At 47.3% G+C, this 17,375-nt stretch overlaps 1 protein-coding gene across 5 annotated transcripts in view; it reads right to left on the reverse strand.

Annotated features, from left to right (window-relative positions):
- Window positions 1-17,375, reverse strand: part of USP9X (ubiquitin specific peptidase 9 X-linked) — a 78,079-nt gene that overhangs the window by 10,392 nt on the left and 50,312 nt on the right. For all 5 annotated transcript variants that reach the window (XM_080652022.1, XM_080652025.1, XM_080652023.1 and 2 more), the window contains exons 24-35: window positions 16,236-16,361; window positions 14,619-14,744; window positions 13,854-14,020; window positions 12,230-12,338; window positions 11,885-12,031; window positions 10,944-11,090; window positions 10,376-10,598; window positions 8,525-8,745; window positions 6,294-6,484; window positions 5,404-5,577; window positions 2,570-2,711; window positions 375-1,128 (exon numbers count right to left, since the gene is read on the reverse strand). In XM_080652022.1, the coding sequence (XP_080508148.1) occupies window positions 375-1,128; window positions 2,570-2,711; window positions 5,404-5,577; window positions 6,294-6,484; window positions 8,525-8,745; window positions 10,376-10,598; window positions 10,944-11,090; window positions 11,885-12,031; window positions 12,230-12,338; window positions 13,854-14,020; window positions 14,619-14,744; window positions 16,236-16,361 (2,527 nt within the window). The remainder of the gene's footprint in view (window positions 1-374; window positions 1,129-2,569; window positions 2,712-5,403; window positions 5,578-6,293; window positions 6,485-8,524; window positions 8,746-10,375; window positions 10,599-10,943; window positions 11,091-11,884; window positions 12,032-12,229; window positions 12,339-13,853; window positions 14,021-14,618; window positions 14,745-16,235; window positions 16,362-17,375) is intronic.

Consider the following 17,375-nt stretch of genomic DNA (forward strand, 5'->3'; position numbering starts at 1 on the left):
AGAGAACCCTCTGCTCTTTCGGCTCCGCGGGCCGGATAGAACAGCCGAACGGGCCGGGGCCGGCCCGCGGGCTGTAGTTTGCCCACGGCTGCTCTAGCCTCTGAGCCAAACCGGCTGGAGGGCATGAAATAATTCGTAGTTCTCTAAAGCACATTCCAAACTAATGCTCAAGTCAAAAACCAATTGGTGTAATAAACAAAAGCTCCCGTTTTCCAACAGCAAGACATCATGCTCCTCTTTAAAGATGAGTCTTCTGAAGTCAGGGTACAAACCACCGACTGAGAAAACCACATGCTGATGCCTCCGAGGAAACCCTGCCGGGACAGGGAGAGCCACGCTTTAACAGGAGGCAGCTACACGCTTCGGACACTCACCGGGAGGAGGGTTTAAGTAAACACCATTACATGTAAGCAGTTTTTTCATGAACTGGAAATACTCCAAGCTGTACTGCATCCGGTTGTGCATGAACTGCACGTTCTGTTTGCGCACGCTTCTCTCAATGGCCGACGGCATGACGATCTGATGGGGCCTGCTGGTGACGGCGAGCTCCGATATGTATCTGATCAACTCATCGCCTTGGTCTATTGTGTCCAGTCGCTCGTAAAACAGTATGTAGGCATTCCACCACCTTTTCTGGCGCCTGTATGACATGCGCTTCATCATGTGATCGAACACTTCTCCCATGTACTCTCCGCCGAAGCACTGGTTTTTCATTTCTTCGTCGTCATCCATCTTGCACTCGGTCACGTCGCCATCGTCGAATTTATACCAGCGGTTTCTCTCCCCGTCCACGCCGTTCCTCTGGATGATGTAAGAGTAATAGTGGCCGCCGCTCGCCTGGCCGCTGTGGACCAGCACGCCCACGAGCCTGTACTTGGTGCTGCCCGCCGCCTCGCTCTCGGTCGGCTCGTTCTGCTGAATCAGCTGACTCTCGGGGTTCACGTTATCTCCCTCCAGCTTTGCGACACCCGCCACCGTGTAAGGCTCCATGTCCAGCTCTCGAGGAAACTCAAAGTAATCATTGAACTTGATCGCACACTCTCTTTCCCAGTCATAGTCGAATCGTTTCAGTTGGATAGCGAGAACAGGAGGTAATTTTTTAATTAGCAGGCGTTTGACAGTATCAACCTAAAATAAACAGACCGAGTTACTAGAGGCTGCTCTTACAATCAATCCACTGCAAAAAAAGGACTTTAAAATTGTTATTAAATTCTTTTTTAATTAAATTCATTGAGGTGACACTGTACGTGCTCTTAAGACTAATTTGAAATTGTGTGTCAATAAACACATGATAAGGAACACAAGTTAATTCTGTCACAGTTGATATTTTAAAAAATACTAACTAAAACTAGTATGGAAATAGCTAATGCCATTTATTAGAAATTACAAAAATTATTAATAGAGAAATGACTCACTGCATGGTTTTTACATGGTCACTGAACCATTATTACTTGTTTGATAACTACTGTTAATCTAATGAAGGTGTAGTTTTCTGTGAGCAAAAGGAAGAAATCCGGTAATAGCAGCTAATATTTACTGGGTAACCAGGTACCGAATAACATGCTAGGCGCTACCCAGAAGTAACATATCCACTCCTCACAACCCTCTCGGGCAGGGGCTACTGAATCTTAAGGATGAAGGTCAGGAGTAGCAGAGAGATCGAGTAACTTGCCTCACGTCTGAGAGCTGTGGGTGGCAGGCAGTATGGCCTTACAACTCACCATCATCTCAACCTCTAGACCAGGGGTCCTCAAACTTTTTAAACAGGGGGCCAGTTCACTGTCCCTCAGACCGTTGGAGGGCCGGACTATAGTTAAAAAAAAAACAACTATGAACAAATTCCTATGTGCACTGCGGGCCCGGGACGCGTCGGCTGCTAAGCAGGACAGGCAGCGGCACCCGGCGGGCCGGATCAATGTCCTCGGCGGGCCGCATGTGGCCCGCGGGCCGTAGTTTGAGGACGCCTGCTAGACTTTGACACCTGCCTAAGTGGTGTGTAAGGCAAAAACAACACAAAACCCAACACAGGGGAGTTCTATGTGAGAGGGTCTGGGAGCCCACCCAAAAATACACATTACTGTAGTTTGAACTGTCTCTCCCCAGAAGATGTTAGGTGCCCACAGATAAAAACCATCAGGTGGGTCTAAAAATCTGAGCCAAGTGGCAGAAGAAGCCTGATGTGGCTAAAGGAAGTAATTAATGGTTTCAGCAAACCTCTTGGTCTTGACAAGTAACTCTGGCCATGAGAGAAGAATTGATAGGGTCAACGACTCTATAGCTTCGAGGATTTCAGTAGCAGTGTGGTTGAGTATGAATAAAAAATGTCTGTGTTTCAGTCCAGAGAATGTGATACTAAGCTATTATGGCTGCTGTTTTCCCTACCCTCCCAGGCAACTTCCTCTCCATTTCCTTTCCCTGACAAACCTTTCAATCAGTTACCATCTCAACTGCCCTCCGCTACCACTACAAAGCAGGGTAGGAAATGAACGTGAATTTTAAGAACGTCAACTTCTTCCCAATCCATTAAATGTAATCATAATTAAGGTAGACGAGACGGGACAATTCATACCTTCTTATTGCATTTCTCACAATGATATGCATTTGCACCTTCTAATAAATCTCCTTTGACATACTGTTCCAAAGAATCAAGAAGGTTTTGGTGATTTCGAATGTCTACATTCAAAGTCGTAAAAGATTCTTCACACTCGTATCTAAAGATGTTATTTAAAAAAAGATCAAAAGGGAGTTAATCCTCAGTCTACTAAACATTTAGTCGCGGGCATTTGCGGTATGCATACTACAAATGAAACCCGTGGCTGCGTGGAAATGTCGAGAGCACGATCTTACGAAGACCCTGAAGTTCAATGCCTGCTCCACAACGGAACTAGTCTGGCTCTTGTCACAGGCCGGTTCACACGGAGAGCCCCAGCTCTGGTTTAGGGCTTTATTTGTCCCGAGCAGGGGTAACAGGCTGCGTGGGCCATTGGTCCAATGCGGCCCTGCGCCTGTTTTTATCACGTTTTATTGGAACATACCTGCCTTGACCTACTGTCGGCCTGGCTGCTTTCACTAGAACAGCAGAGTTGAGTAGGTGCCTCAGAGACCTCACAGCCCCCAAAAGCCTGCAATATTTATTTCACTGCCGGGCCTCTTACAGAAAATCAGTAATTTCCGAATAAATCTGAAAACCATCGAAAACAAATCAAGGACTAACAGGAATAGGTAACTAAAGAGCTGCCTATTCGGCCCTAGCCAGTTTGGCTCAGTGGATAGAGCATCGGCCTGCAGACTGAAGGGTCCCGGGTGTGATCCCAGTTCAAGGGCACGTGCCCGGGTTGTGGGCTCCATCCCCAGTAGGAGGCGTACAGGAGGCAGCCGATCAATGATTCTCTCTCATCATTGATGTTTCTCTATCTCTCCCTTCCTCTCTGAAATCAATGAAAATATCAAAAAAGTTGGCTATTGTATCAAGCAATTAAAAACAAGTATGGCCCTGACCTGTCTGGGTCAGTGGATAGAGCGTTGGCCTGTGGACTGGAGGGTCCCAGGTTTGATTCCGGTCAAGGGCATGTACCTTGGTTGCGGGTACATCCCCAGTAGGGGGTGTGCAGGAGGCAGCTGATCCATGTTTCTCTCTCATCGATGTTTCTAACTCTCTATCCCTCTTCCTTCCTCTCTGTGAAAAATCAACAAAATATATTTAAAAAAATAAAAATAAAAACAAGTATAAACATAAACTGACGAACAAAAATAGATCCAGAGACACAGAAGCATCAAATAGACCGTCAAAACTTGGGGGGGGGGGGTGGGGTGGGGGGAAGAAGAGGAGGGTAAGAGATCAACCAAAAGACTTGTATGCATGCATATAAGCATAACCAATGGACACAGACAATAGGGGGGGGGGTGAGGGCATGTGCGGGGGGTGGGTAGGGGGGGGAGGGGTAAGTGGGCCGGGAGAAGCAATGGGGAAAAAGGAGACATATGTAATACTTTCAACAACAAAGAATTTAAAAAAAAGACGTGAAAATGAGAATTTTATTGTCCACCTAATGTAACAAGTCTTTTTTTAAAGAAATATTTTTATTGCATTTATTTTAGATGGGAAGGGAGAGGGAGATAGAAACATCAATGAGAGAGAATCACTGACCGGCTGCCTCCTGCACACCCCACACTGGGGATGGAGCCTGCAACCCAGGCCTGTGCCCTGACCGGGAATCGAACCTGTGACCTCCAGGTTCCTAGGTCAATGCTCAACCACTGAGCCACGCCGGCCGGGCATAACACGTCTTTCAAAAGGACCACAGGCTGTGCAGGCTACGCGAACAGTGACATGCCCCCGATCTGCATGCTTTAACCTAATGCAACCTCTCGTTCACACAGTATTCCTCACCCCAATGCTTTCTCTGTGTTCCAAAGCGAAGCAGCCCGCCAACCACACACACACACACACACACACACACACACACACACACACACACACACACAACCCATGACCACATAGGGTGCTGCTTGGGCTCGGAGAAAATACTCTCTTACTGTGATATTTTGGCAAAAACAACTTCAAACCAACATTAATTGATAGATTCCAAAACAAAATTCCCAGGTAACAGGCAGAAACATGATCAGTAATGGATTTTTAATAGTTACCGAACTATTTTCAGTAAGTCCTGCTCAAACAATTTCCCTTTTAAGTAAAAAAGCCAATTTGTTTAGTCAACTCTTGCTATATTCCTTGTGGAAAACATACCTTAAGGATAATGACCATAATCAATGCTATTTTAAAAGTCAGTATTTCATTTGTATAGGAAATAGTGCTCCATTTCTGTCATCTTGTAAAGTCATTGTATTTACAATATTATAATTATTTTAATTCTAAAACAAAGGACACATTTATAAGTAACATCTGCATTGGTATGGAAAATGCTATTTTATTTCCTCAAAAATAACCATACATAAAATGCAAGAGTATGAAATAGTAAGGGATTATACAGTAAAAAGAAGCAAATCTATATCTATCTATCTATCTATCTATCTATCTATCTATCTATCTATCATCTATCTGGAAGGCTAATATGCAAAATGTCCCCGTAGAAGTTTGACCGGAGTTCTACTGCTCGATATGACGTGCACTGACCACCAGGGGGCGGTGCGGAACAAAGGAAGGCCCTGATCGCCCACCAGGCCTAGGGACCCTACGGGTGCATGAATTTCGTGCACCGGGCCTCTAGTTATTTTATAAAAACAAACAAAAAAACTCCCAAAGTAGTGAGGTATACACAGTACATAATTCATCCAGTCTGAGATACTTAGTCATCAGTGGCATACTCCACATACCTGCTAATAATTTTATTTTTGTTAGTAAATAACCAGCACAACATAAACTACGTAATAATGACCACTTACCTATGTGGGCAGCCTTGGCAAATCTTCTGATCAGCAAAGGAACCTCCTAAAACTTTGCTTAGCATAGCGGGATGTCCTAAGGCTTTCAAAGCTTCATCTAAACTATCCACGAGAGAATTAAAAAATTCTAAAGCATCATGTTGCTCACGTAGATTAACAGGCTCACCCCAAAGCCTAAGAAATGAACGGAATAAAAGCTGTAACGTGACGCTCCCAGAACAATATATGCAATGTATTTTTCAAGGGTGGAAACCTTTACAGGGTAAATGACTATTTTTTCCCTTCAACAAATAATTGCAAGGGCAAAAAAAAATAAAAAATAAAAAAGAGACTAGAGCCATAGCAGAATTTTGGTGTATGGACTTAAGTAGTGTCCTGCTTTTAAGATACAGTAATAAATAATCATGAGACAAGGGTATTGAGGACTTTTTAGAAGACAGGACAATAGAATTATGGTTATACTTTTCAAAAGACATCTGAGATACACACTGACATATTTATGGGCGAAACTACGCATGAGATCTGCTTCAAAGCGATGTGGGAAGCAGCGGAGGGAATGCGGAGTGAAGGAGCCTGGCCGTGAGCTGGTAACTGAGTAGCGTGGCACATACGTAGGGGTTTATACTATTTTCCCTACTTCTCTCAATGAGAACTTCTCAAAACCGAGAAAAAAACTAACATCGTTCAAAGACTAAAGAACGCTGCCGCCCCTTCCTGTGACACTTTCTCCCTCCTCCTTTGAGGACAATGAGCAAAAACCCTAATAGGGAGTTTGAGTGTTACTACTGCTGAAACGTCCAGTGCCTTCCGACATCGGTCTTAGAAGTTTAATGTCTTGAGAGGTTCCCAGGCTTAGGCCGCATCCCTGGCACCGCCCACCCAGGGTTTACCTGAACTGCTTCCAGAATCCTCGGGGCACGTAGTACTGCAGCCGAGAAGCAGCCAAGTGGCCAAAGATGACCTGCAGGTGCCTGAGGACACCGATGTTGTACTCCTTCCTGTCCTCTGTTTTACTCAATGCTGGCTTGTCTTCAAATTGCTGAGGATAGCCAAATACATCATCTCTGGGATCAACATTGCTCTGGAAACAACAAAGGGCATGGGTGAGCTAATTGAACTTTCAAGTATACGCAAATCTGCTGAGACAAAAGCCAATTAGTGAACAAATGACCTGTATGTCTACTTTCTATTTCCAAATAACTTGGAATTTGTAAATTTTCATTGCCAACATTTCACAAGAGTTGTTCTAAAGCAGGGGTGGGCAAACTTTTTGACTCGAGGGCCACCATGGGTTCTTAAACTGGACCGGAGGGCCGGAACAAAAGCACGGATGGAGTGTTTGTGTGAACTAATATAAATTCAAAGGAAAGGAGTGGAGGGGAGAGCAAGAGAACCGGATAGAACAGCCGGATCCGGCCCGCGGGCCGTCATTTGCCCACGGCTGTTCTAAAGGAAGAACCCCGGCTATGTACGGGAGAGGTGGGAAACACAGCTGGTACTCAGTGTAGCGATGAACCTAGATGGGGCATAATGCAGGCTCAGCGCTATCAGCGAGGTAACTTGTACAAGTGAGTTACGGGGGCAACGCATTCTTCGTGTAGCTGTTGTAGTGCATGAAATAACTTTTGTGAAAGAAACTGGAACCTTTGTACATGGTTGGCGGGGACGTGAAAAAGAGTTGTGAAAAAGCCATTGTGAAAAAGAGTTCCTTCGGCCCTGGCCGGTTTGGCTCAGTGGATAGAGCGTCAGCCTGCGGACTGAAGGGTCCCAGGTTCGATTCCGGTCAAGGGCATGTACCTTGGTTGCGGGCACTTCCCCAGTGGGAGGTGTGCAGGAGGCAGCTGATTGATGTTTCTCTCCCATTGATGTTTCTAACTCTCTATCCCTCTCCCTTCCTCTCTGTTAAAAAAAAAAAATCAATAAAGTATATATTAAAAAAGAAAGAGTTCCTTTAAAAATTAACAACAGAACCCTGGCCGGGTGCCTTGGTTGGAGTGCTGTCCTGTAAACCTAGAGGTTGTGGGTTCCATCCCTGGTTGGGGCTCTCATGGGAGGCAACCCATACACACACACACACATATCCTCGGATGAGGACTGAAAATTAAAATACCATCACCACAGGACCCAGCAATTCTACTTCTGGGCACATGCCCCAAGAACCGAGGGGTAAGTCTCAGAGACACATGCACACTCCGGCTCATAGCAGCGTTATTCACAACAGCCAAAGGGCGAAGCAACCCGTGTCCACGGGGATAAAGCGTGGCATGTCCATACATGGGATCCGTTCCGCCTTAAGAGGGAAGGAAATGGACACACGCTTTGACATGGACAGACCTGGAGGACAATGTGCCATGTAAAATAAGCCGCTCACAAAAAGACAGACACGGTACGATTCCAATTATGTGAGGGGACTGGGACAAATTCAGAGAGACGGAGAGAGACTTGGGGCTGCAGGACTGTGCCTGAGAAACAGACAATATCTAGTCCCTGCCCATCAGAACTTACAGTCTAGGGAAATAAGCACGTAGATAAAAACGCCAAACAAAACCCCCAAACTCGAGCAGCGTGGCGGAGTGGAAGACAACAGAAAGCAGAGGGCACAGCTTTGCACAGAACAAAGGCGGGACGTCTTATTTGAAATCGCATCGCGTTTTGTCTGCCTTGTTTACTTGTGGGTACAATTAGGCCTCTCTCTCGTTGTGCTTAGCTCAGCGTCTCAGAGCTGTGATAGGCTACAGAACTAGAATTTGAACTTGAACTTGCCCTCGGAGCAGTGGCTCTTCACCAGGGGTGAGTGTAAGCACCCCCCATGAAGCTTTCCTAAAAGGCAAAGGTGCTTAGGGGGCGTGCAGGAAGCAAGCAACTGATGATGTTCACCTCTCATCGAGGTTTCTCTCTACCCCCGCCCTCCCCCTCTCTCTGAAAATCAATAAAAACGTATTTTAAAAAACGAACTAGTTTCAAGTCCAATAGATAGTCCATGCCAGAAGATTCTAGCTTTATTTCCCAACATACGCCAACCGGCCCAATGAAAGTACAACACTCCCTGAGAGAGAACAGTGTTCGGTATCAGAACTTGAAACAGAGAACAAAAAAAACGCCAATAGAATAAAACATTTACCTCATTGTCCTGCTTCTCATCCCCCGACATATCATCATCTACATCACTACCTGTGCCTTCAATGGCAAGAATACCGTTCCTGATGGAGGGGATCATGTAGAGCTGCTGGATCACAGAATTCATGTAGCAGGTAGCACCGGCATTCTTCAGCCCCACAAATCCTTTGGGAGGGCGGGGTCCAACAGGGGGCAGATATTCCCACTCAGTAAGTGCTTCACATGCTGAAAGGAGAGGAGAGATTCTTCCAGTAGGGACACACCCATTTGACCCCCCCTTTCAGCTCTCCTAAGCTGATCCGTTAACATCAGCAACAATTCCACTCCCACAGCCGCCTGAAGGGGCGCTCCAAGCCTGCATGTCACCCTCAACAAACCCGGGACACACAGCAACGTGCTGGCACTATGTGGGTTCTTACTCCCCACCTGTGAGCCCACGTGTTATCGGGCGTTGCTTCTCCTAATGGCAGCCTCAAGATTGTACGATGCTACCTGTACTTTTAGCTTTATAGTTTAGTCATTAGGAACTTTCTACTTTTGTATGTTTTTAAAGGTGCCTTCCAAACCCATGGTGGCATTAAAGGCTATATAAACACATCAACATATTACAGAAGGACCCCTGCTTCTGGGAGAGTAGCTAAAGGTCTAACCCAGTGGTCGGCAAACTCATTAGTCAACAGAGCCAAATATCAACAGTGCAACGATCGAAATTTCTTTGGAGAGCCGAAAACCGACTTCGGTGCGTGGGCCACGAAGTTTCAATCGCACTGTACATGCGTGCCCACACGTGGTATTTTGTGGAAGAGCCACACTCAAGGGGCCAAAGAGCCGCATGTGGCTCGTGAGCCGCAGTTTGCCGACCGCTGGTCTAACCTTTAAAGCAGTCAGTTTCATCGGAATCTCCTAAAATGTTATTTAAAACGACCTTCTATTCTGAAGTCTAACATATCAAAAATAATGACATGTTCTTAAAAATTTACTGTAATCGATTATATTCTTAAACTTTGCAAATAGTGGTTTTCTCTTAAGAAAAAAAAAAGGCCTCTGTCGTGTTTGATTTTTCATTCCAGCTTTCTAGGTCACTTTCTGTTGCCCTCATTCATTTTGTGCAGGGGTCCTCAAACTTTTCAAACAGGGGGCCAGTTCACTGTCCCTCAGACCGTGGGAGGGCCGGACTATAGTTTAAAAAAAACTATGAACAAATTCCTATGTGCACTGCGGGCCCGGGACGCATCGGCTGCTAAGCAGGACAGGCAGCGGCACCCGGCGGGCCGGATCCATGTCCTCGGCGGGCCGCATGTGGCCCGCGGGCTCTAGTTTGAGGACGCCTGATTTTGAGCTTCAGCTCCATATCTGTTAAGTCTGGAGGCTATTTCACAGGCTTCACAGGAGCGTTAACTGAGGACATAAAGCGCACAAAAGTGTTGTCTTCTCCATTCCCAATCTTCCAAACCAGATTTCCTTGGCGCTCACATGGAAACAACAGTCACGAGCTGCCAAGTGAGGGCCTGGACGGTTGTCAATGCATGCAACTTGGATCTGAGGTTTGAACTCTGGCTTGGAGTTTGGCTTTGGCTACATCTCACTCTGGAGTTTGGGTGTTATTCCAGATTTGATGGAGACGGAGTTTACTTTGCTCAGGAGTCACACTACATACAGGAAGGCAGTTAACCAACATTTGAGAACTTTTACATTAAGGCTCCCTCCTCACTTGTCATGGTCTTAAAATTATACATCCGTTTGCTAGAAAGGCTCAACTAAACCAGCTGCTGAAAGAAAAGCCCGCACTGAAGATGGTTACTGAAGAGAAGGAAAACAGAGTTTGAGGTCTGCTATCACATTAGGTAATACTCACTGGTTATGGCTGTGCCAATGTAATACATTTCAGTCAAAGACTCTACTATCTGCTTGAGATTCCTCACGCAGCCAACCGCTAACGCCACCAGTAACTCGAAGCCAGCGTTGATGGTCGCCGGTGAGCTGCAGACGGGGATGGCCTGCTCGGCGGGCAGCTCCCCGTTCCTCATGTACTGCAGGTACACGTTGGACGCAGGGAAGATGAAGTCGTCAATTAACTCCTATGAGGCCCAAAGAAAGACGGCGTGTTACGATGACATAGTATCTGTGTGTCATTATACGTTCATGTTGTAGATTAAATCACTTGTCAGAACTCAAGACCTCATTACATCTCCAGAAAACTTATTTGCATTTCCCAATAAAAAGACCCCACTTTGTAACACTGCACTACAATGAACCACCATACACAAGTTTGTCTCATTTTAGTCTGACAAAGTGAAAAATTCCGATTTTCCGAAGAGGAAAATTAAACAGTGCTTATTTAACTTCATAAAATACATAGCACTGAAATGTCACTTATATACGAAAGTTAGAAGGCTGTAACAGGACCAAGACAACGGACTCACTTTAATGAGGCTAGCACCTCCCTTTTCACAACCGATATGGTACTTCTTCTCGGGGGTTTGAAAGGCCAGCAACTCTTTTGTTACCCCCAGGTGGCCTTCCAAGATCGTCTCCTCAACCCCTGTGTCACCTGTTCTCTTAACTTCATCCTGCCAGAAAGACAAAAAAATAAAAAAATAAAAAAATCAAACATCCAGCTTATGAAAAGGGAGGCAGCAAGGGAGGGAGGAACCAGAGCAAGAGAGGGCTGCGCAGACATGCGGAAATCCCTTCCGACCTGTCCATTCTAAGCCATTTCAGAACTTTCTAGAAGTCGCTTTAGAAGCTACCGAAGGCTAAAAGCTACAAATCTCTTCAGAAAGAAATTCCCATACAATTCTAAGTAAAAAGTATCAGGTCTTAAGATCAAGAATTAAATTAAGTGCTAGCCTATCAGATTTATTAAGAATACTTTTTAAAAGATGAAAATTTGTAACAAGGCCCACGATTCTAAAATGAAAGGTGAAAATCTGATTACCAAGTCTCAAGGGAAACAAAGCATTTTTTTTAAAAAAAATATATATTTTATTGATTTATTACAGAGGAAGGGAGAGGGAGAGAGAATTAGAAACAGAGATGAGAGAGAAATATCCATCAGCTGCCTCCTGCACACCCACTACTGGGGATGTGCCCGCAACCAAGGTACATGCCCTTGACCGGAATCGAACCTGGGACCCTTCAGTCCGCAGGCCAACGCTCTATCCACTGAGCCATACCGGTCAGGGCGAAACAAAGCATTTTACAGAAGTAGCTATGCATCCATACTGTGATCACCGAGTTACTAACACCCACCAATGCAGGGTCCTTTTCACTACTCTTTCGTGTTTTTCACTTAACCAAAATGCTCCAAACTGTAAGCTGTTAATAAACTGCTCAACTGATCGATATGGTAAATGCAACTTACCCGAATTCTTTTCAGCCAGTCAATTTCATTGTTGAGAAGAACTTCGGCATTGGGTATGTTAATGTTACTGTTGTAAGCGTAGTTCAGAAGGTGCCTCAGGAGGGTGAAGTAGTCCCCCGAGTGTTTAGCTCTCTCCCTGGCTGTGCTCTGAAACAATGAAGCAGAATGACATGAAGTCGCTTCTTACAAACTCACCTAGAGCAGAGGACTAACATCGTAGGGGAAAGTGTTCAGCTTAATGCACGAACAGACCGCTCTAACTTCAATACGATCTAACAGCACGACCTCCTGAGAGGCCCTTGTGTGAAGAACGCACCGCACGGGTAAGCGTCAGGAATGGCTCACCCCCAGGACGGTGAAGAGCAAGGTGATGAAGAAGAGCAGCGGCCTGTGGCCCATGCAGCACCGGGTGCACATCAGGAAGAACTGCTCCTGCGCCACCTGGCGGACAGTTCTGCAAGAAAAAGGCTTCCGGGTTAGTGTTTGTTTCTCATGAAGGAAAAAAGCCACAGAAATACAGTCCTGGTCTCCCTGGGCGGGGGGGACCAAGAGGTAGAGAAATTAAAAAGTTAAAATACAAGTATACAAGGTAACACCCCCTTAAGCCAGCAACATGCGTCCATGGATTTAGGCTGTGTGCCAAGAACTGTAACCTCAAGTTGTCACGGACGGGTCTGAAGGTGCCATTTAACACCTGTTCCTTGGCAAAGACAAACACTCCTCTAGATACAAGATGCGCCACAGCGAGCCTCACGCAGCTCTGGTGCGAGGTGAGCCGAGAACCGAACGCCGAGCTCACTGCGAAGAACCCGAGCGCACACGCTGCGTGCACTCACCCCCCCTCCTGGGGGTTGGAGGGTTCTGAAACCCCACACGGTCCTACAAGCCAGAGGGTGGATTCTGGTGGAACCCATGTTCACTGAAGTCAGGAGTACCACTTTTCTGGGGGAGAATAGGGTGGTGAAGGCCGGGGGTAGGCCGGGATCTGGGTGGAGGGGGACAATGGGAGCGGGAATATCTGTAATGAGCTCAGTAATAAATATTAAAAAAAGTCTGGCCGAAACCGGTTTGGCTCAGTGGATAGAGCGTCAGCCTGCAGACTGAAGGGTCCCGGGTTCGATTCCGGTCAAGGGCATGTACATTGGTTGCGGGCACATCCCCAGTGGTGGGTGTGCAGGAGGCAGCTGATCGATGTTTCTCTCTCATCGATGTTTCTAGCTCTCTATCCCTCTCCCTTCCTCTCTGTGAAATATCAATAAAATATGTTTAAAAAAAAAAAAAAAAAGTCTGATTAAATACTCCTCAGATGCAAACGAGGGCTTATGGTTGGTTTTTATTCTTAGTGTAAAATACGGAAGTTCTTACCATAACCCTGCCTTCTGAACGTCCTACTGAATTAACAACTTCTCTTAAATAAAAAACACACACACACCTTGTAGCTAGGTATTCAAGATGGGAGGCTAATGGCTCTATTTAATTTTAAATCTTGTAAACTAGATTTCTAAAACGGGCTACAACATACACCCATTAGGTCAGACGAAATTCTGAAATCAGAGAAAAATGAATTTCACTTTGGCAATGTTGGCGTTTTGCAGAGACTAAAACCAAACAAATATGGGTCTAGGCCAGGGGTGGGCAAACTTTTTGACTCGAGGGCCACCATGGGTTCTTACACTGGACCGGAGGGCCGGAACAAAAGCATGGATGGAGTGTTTGTGTGAACTAATATACATTCAAAGTAAAGGAGCGGAGGGGAGAGCAAGAGAACCGGGTAGAACAGCCGGATCCGGCCCGCGGGCCGTAGTTTGCCCAAGGCTGGTCTAAGCAAAACACGTTTAAATAACATTTTCCTAAATATTAATATGCTACGGAGACAATAGAGTTTTGACGGCTGGGATCCGTCTTGCCAGCAGAAATGACCTCTGTACACCAAAGCAAATCCAGCTGCTTACAACGAAAAGGAACTTACTTGCTGTGACAGTGCAAGAGCAAGTCAATGATGAACGTCTGCCACGCCTTTTCTTTGCTCAGAGCATCCAAGGCCGTCGGGATCAAGGCGAAACACAACGTCATCACCTCCAGGGCTTCGCAGCAAACCTGTTCGTCCTCCAGGTCCAGCTCGTTGCCCACGTTGGACTGTGAAACGACAGCGGTAAGTCATCTAGAAAGGCCTTTAAGGAAACGTTCCCCCGGCTTCCAGCCAGTGGGTACCAGCCCCTCCTCACCCAAGCCACCTGGCCCCGGCCGCCCCCGGCAGCTCTAGGAATAGTCTGGCAATGACCGCAGCAGACAACCGAGCCCAATTCCAGGGTCTCCCTTCCCAGGGAGCCGCAGGAGCGCGCTGAGCACACCACCACCGGCTTCTGCCCGCCAGACCCCTGGAGGCCTCCTGAGTCGGGTTCTTGGGCACCAACAGCCACTCCTTCCTAGAGAACCACGCTGCACCGCAGCTAGGAGCCCCCGGCTAGTCCCATCCCGTAGCTCGCCTGCAGCGCCAGCTTATTTTATTTTTTTTTTGCAGCGCCAGCTTATTCAAGCAACTGTCTCAGGTAGCTGATAAGGAAGGTTTGACAACCTACAATACGTCTGGGTAGGTAGTTCACTGACGGTCAGCTAAACTCAGATTTACACCGGACAGAAAGGTGATGGGGAAGAAGAGTGAGGACAGGAGCAATCCAATTCAGTACTGAACAACATTTACTGGAGAGAGAGAGATTTCTGTGACGGCTCTTACCTTTTCATAAATTTTAGTGATTTCTTCATTTGGGCTGAACACCAGCTGCAGAGCCCCACACCCGGAGGCCCAGATGATTTTCTGGATAGCCCTGATCACGCAGATGTCAGGCATGTACCTCGAAGCCTGCAAGACAGGGAGGAATGACGACAGGAGCAAGTGAGTGAGCGGAGTAAGCGCTGAAAGAGCAGACACGCTTCTCCTCGGGAAGGAGTCGAGTCCTGTGTGCTCAGGTTCCCACGTGGCCTGGCGGTGCCACGCAGTACACACCTCCAAGCCATACGACTCCCAGAAGAACCGCAAAAAGACTACAGAGCCCTGACCGGTGTGGCTCAGTGGATAGGGCGTCGGCCTGCGGACTGAAGGGTCCCGGGTTCGATTCCGGTCAAGGGCATGTACCTTGGTTGCGGGCACATCCCCAGTAGGGAGTGTGCAGGAGGCAGCTGATCGATGTTTCTAACTCTCTCTCTCTCCCTTTCTCTCTGTAAAAAGGCAATAAAATATATTTAAAAAAAAAGGACTACAGAGGACTGCCGCCATTCCTCGCCTCGCTGTTAGCCTGAGACACAGAAAAACCTGTGCTCACACCAACACTCGTCCAGAATGTTCACAGCAGCTTCACTCGCGACCAGAAAGGGGAAGCAATCCTGACGGCCTCCGCCAAGTAGACGGACAAACGCAACCTGAACTGTTCACCAGGGGACGCCACTCGACAGTAACAAGGGATGGACTAATGGTTCCCGCAGCACAGCCAGTTTCCAGTCGTCATTGGGCGTGAAAGAAGCCAGACATAAAAGAACACGGAGTTTGCTTCCACCTGTGTGAAATCCTAGAAACAAAAACCTAGTGTCCGGTGACAAAAGATCAGCGGTCACGTGGGGCAGGGATGGAGGGAGAACGGACCGCACAGGGGCACCCCAAAAGTGATGGGATCACGTGCTTGGGAGGCGTTTCTCAAAATTCACCGAATTACAGCCCGGCCGGTGGGGCTCAGTGGTTGAGCGTCAACCTAGGAACCAGGAGGTCAGGGTTCGATTCCTGGTCGGGGCACAGGCCTAGGTTGTGGGCTCCATCCCCAGTGTGGGGCGTGCAGGAGGCAGCTGATCCATGATCCTCTCTCATCATGGATGTTTCTCTCTCTCTCCCTCTCCCTTCCTCTCTCTCTATAAAATCAAAAAAAAAAAAAAAATTCAGCGAGCCCTAGCCAGTTTGGCTCAGTGGATAGAGCGTCGGCCTGCGGGCTGAAGGGTCCCGGGTTCGATTCCGGTCAAGGGCATGTACCTTGGTTGCGGGCACATCCCCAGTAGGGGGCGTGCAGGAGGCAGCTGATTGATGTTTCTCTCTCATTGATGTTTCTAACTCTCTATCCCTCTCCCTTCCTCTCTGTAAAAAATCAATAAAATATATTTAAAAATAACAAAAAAATTCAGCGACTCACAAACTGGAAAAGCACGCTGCTTACTGTACACAAAGAAGACTACACCCAGAAAGCACCGACACTGCTAGGAGACCAAGCCCTAACCGGCGACAAGGGGTCATGCTAAATGCACAGGGGGCGAAGGCAGAGAACCCCACGAACGCGCCAGGCGGCCAGAGCTTGCGAGGCCGCGCACCCACCTCGTCGGAGATCTGTTGGGCCAGGCGGATGGACACGTTCCGCAGCATGCACTCGGACGACGGGTTCGGGATGCTCTGCAGCGCGCTCTGCAGCACCACCGCCTGGTCGTGCGTGACTTGGTTGACCTGGAAAAGGTGACCGTTTCACTTGGAGCCAATGATCGGTCCGTAACCACACCCCCTTTTTCCTCGCCCATCACCCTCCCCCGGATGACCTCCTTCCACAGCCAGCACCCCACAGTGCCAACCGCGGGGGCTTCTTCCTCTTAGGCGTGAGAGCCCCCCCCTCCCCAACTGCTCCAGGCCCATCCAGCTCATGTCCCTGCTCTGGGCTCAGCATCACGGTAAGCCTGTCAACTGCTCCACGCCTTTCCCACGCATGCTCCCGGGCAGACCCGTCCCCAGGGCCCCATGACCAAATTCTTCTTGGGAAAGGAGGAAAATTAAGAAAAATCAGTAATAGAAGTGCAAAAACATGAATGGTATCAGTGTTTTACTTCATGGAGTAGCCGTGTTTTTAAACCCACAAGATTAGATTACTTTAAGGAGTCCTTTTCAGGCAGTTCTGCCCGCCGTCCAGGCTGCCCTGTCCCTCCTCCACGGTGCAGGCAGAACCCCTGTGTACCTCTGGGCGCACCCGGCCCACTTTCGGAATCAATGCCGTAAAGGGCGAGCGAGAGGGGAGCACTGAGCCAGGGCCCGCGATGAGAAGGTGTTAGCGAATCAAGAACCACGTTTCCTAGCCTCACAAACGGGCCAAAAAAATGCAAGACTTAGGCCGTGGAAGACTAATGAAAAATTTCTAAAATATACAAACGTGGCGAGAATAGTATTAAGAACGCCCATGTACCCATTGGCAAGCTCCAAGAATTATTAACAAAGGACCCAAATTGTTTAACTACCCTACCCCCCTTCCTTGCTTTCTGTCCCTTCCCCGGCCCAGAATATATTTTGAAAATAAATCCTGGATATGTAATTTCATTTTTTACTTCAGCAACTACTTAAAAAAAAAAAAAAAAAAAAAAAAAAAAAAAAAAAAAAGGGCGGTGGTGGGAAATAGTCCTTTCAAACATAACCATGGTGCCATTATCACACCCAAAACAATTATAAGTGCTATTATCTCAATTACATGTGACATTA

Source organism: Plecotus auritus (genome assembly GCF_963455305.1).
Source record: "Plecotus auritus genome assembly, chromosome: X".
NCBI lineage: Eukaryota > Metazoa > Chordata > Mammalia > Chiroptera > Vespertilionidae > Plecotus > Plecotus auritus.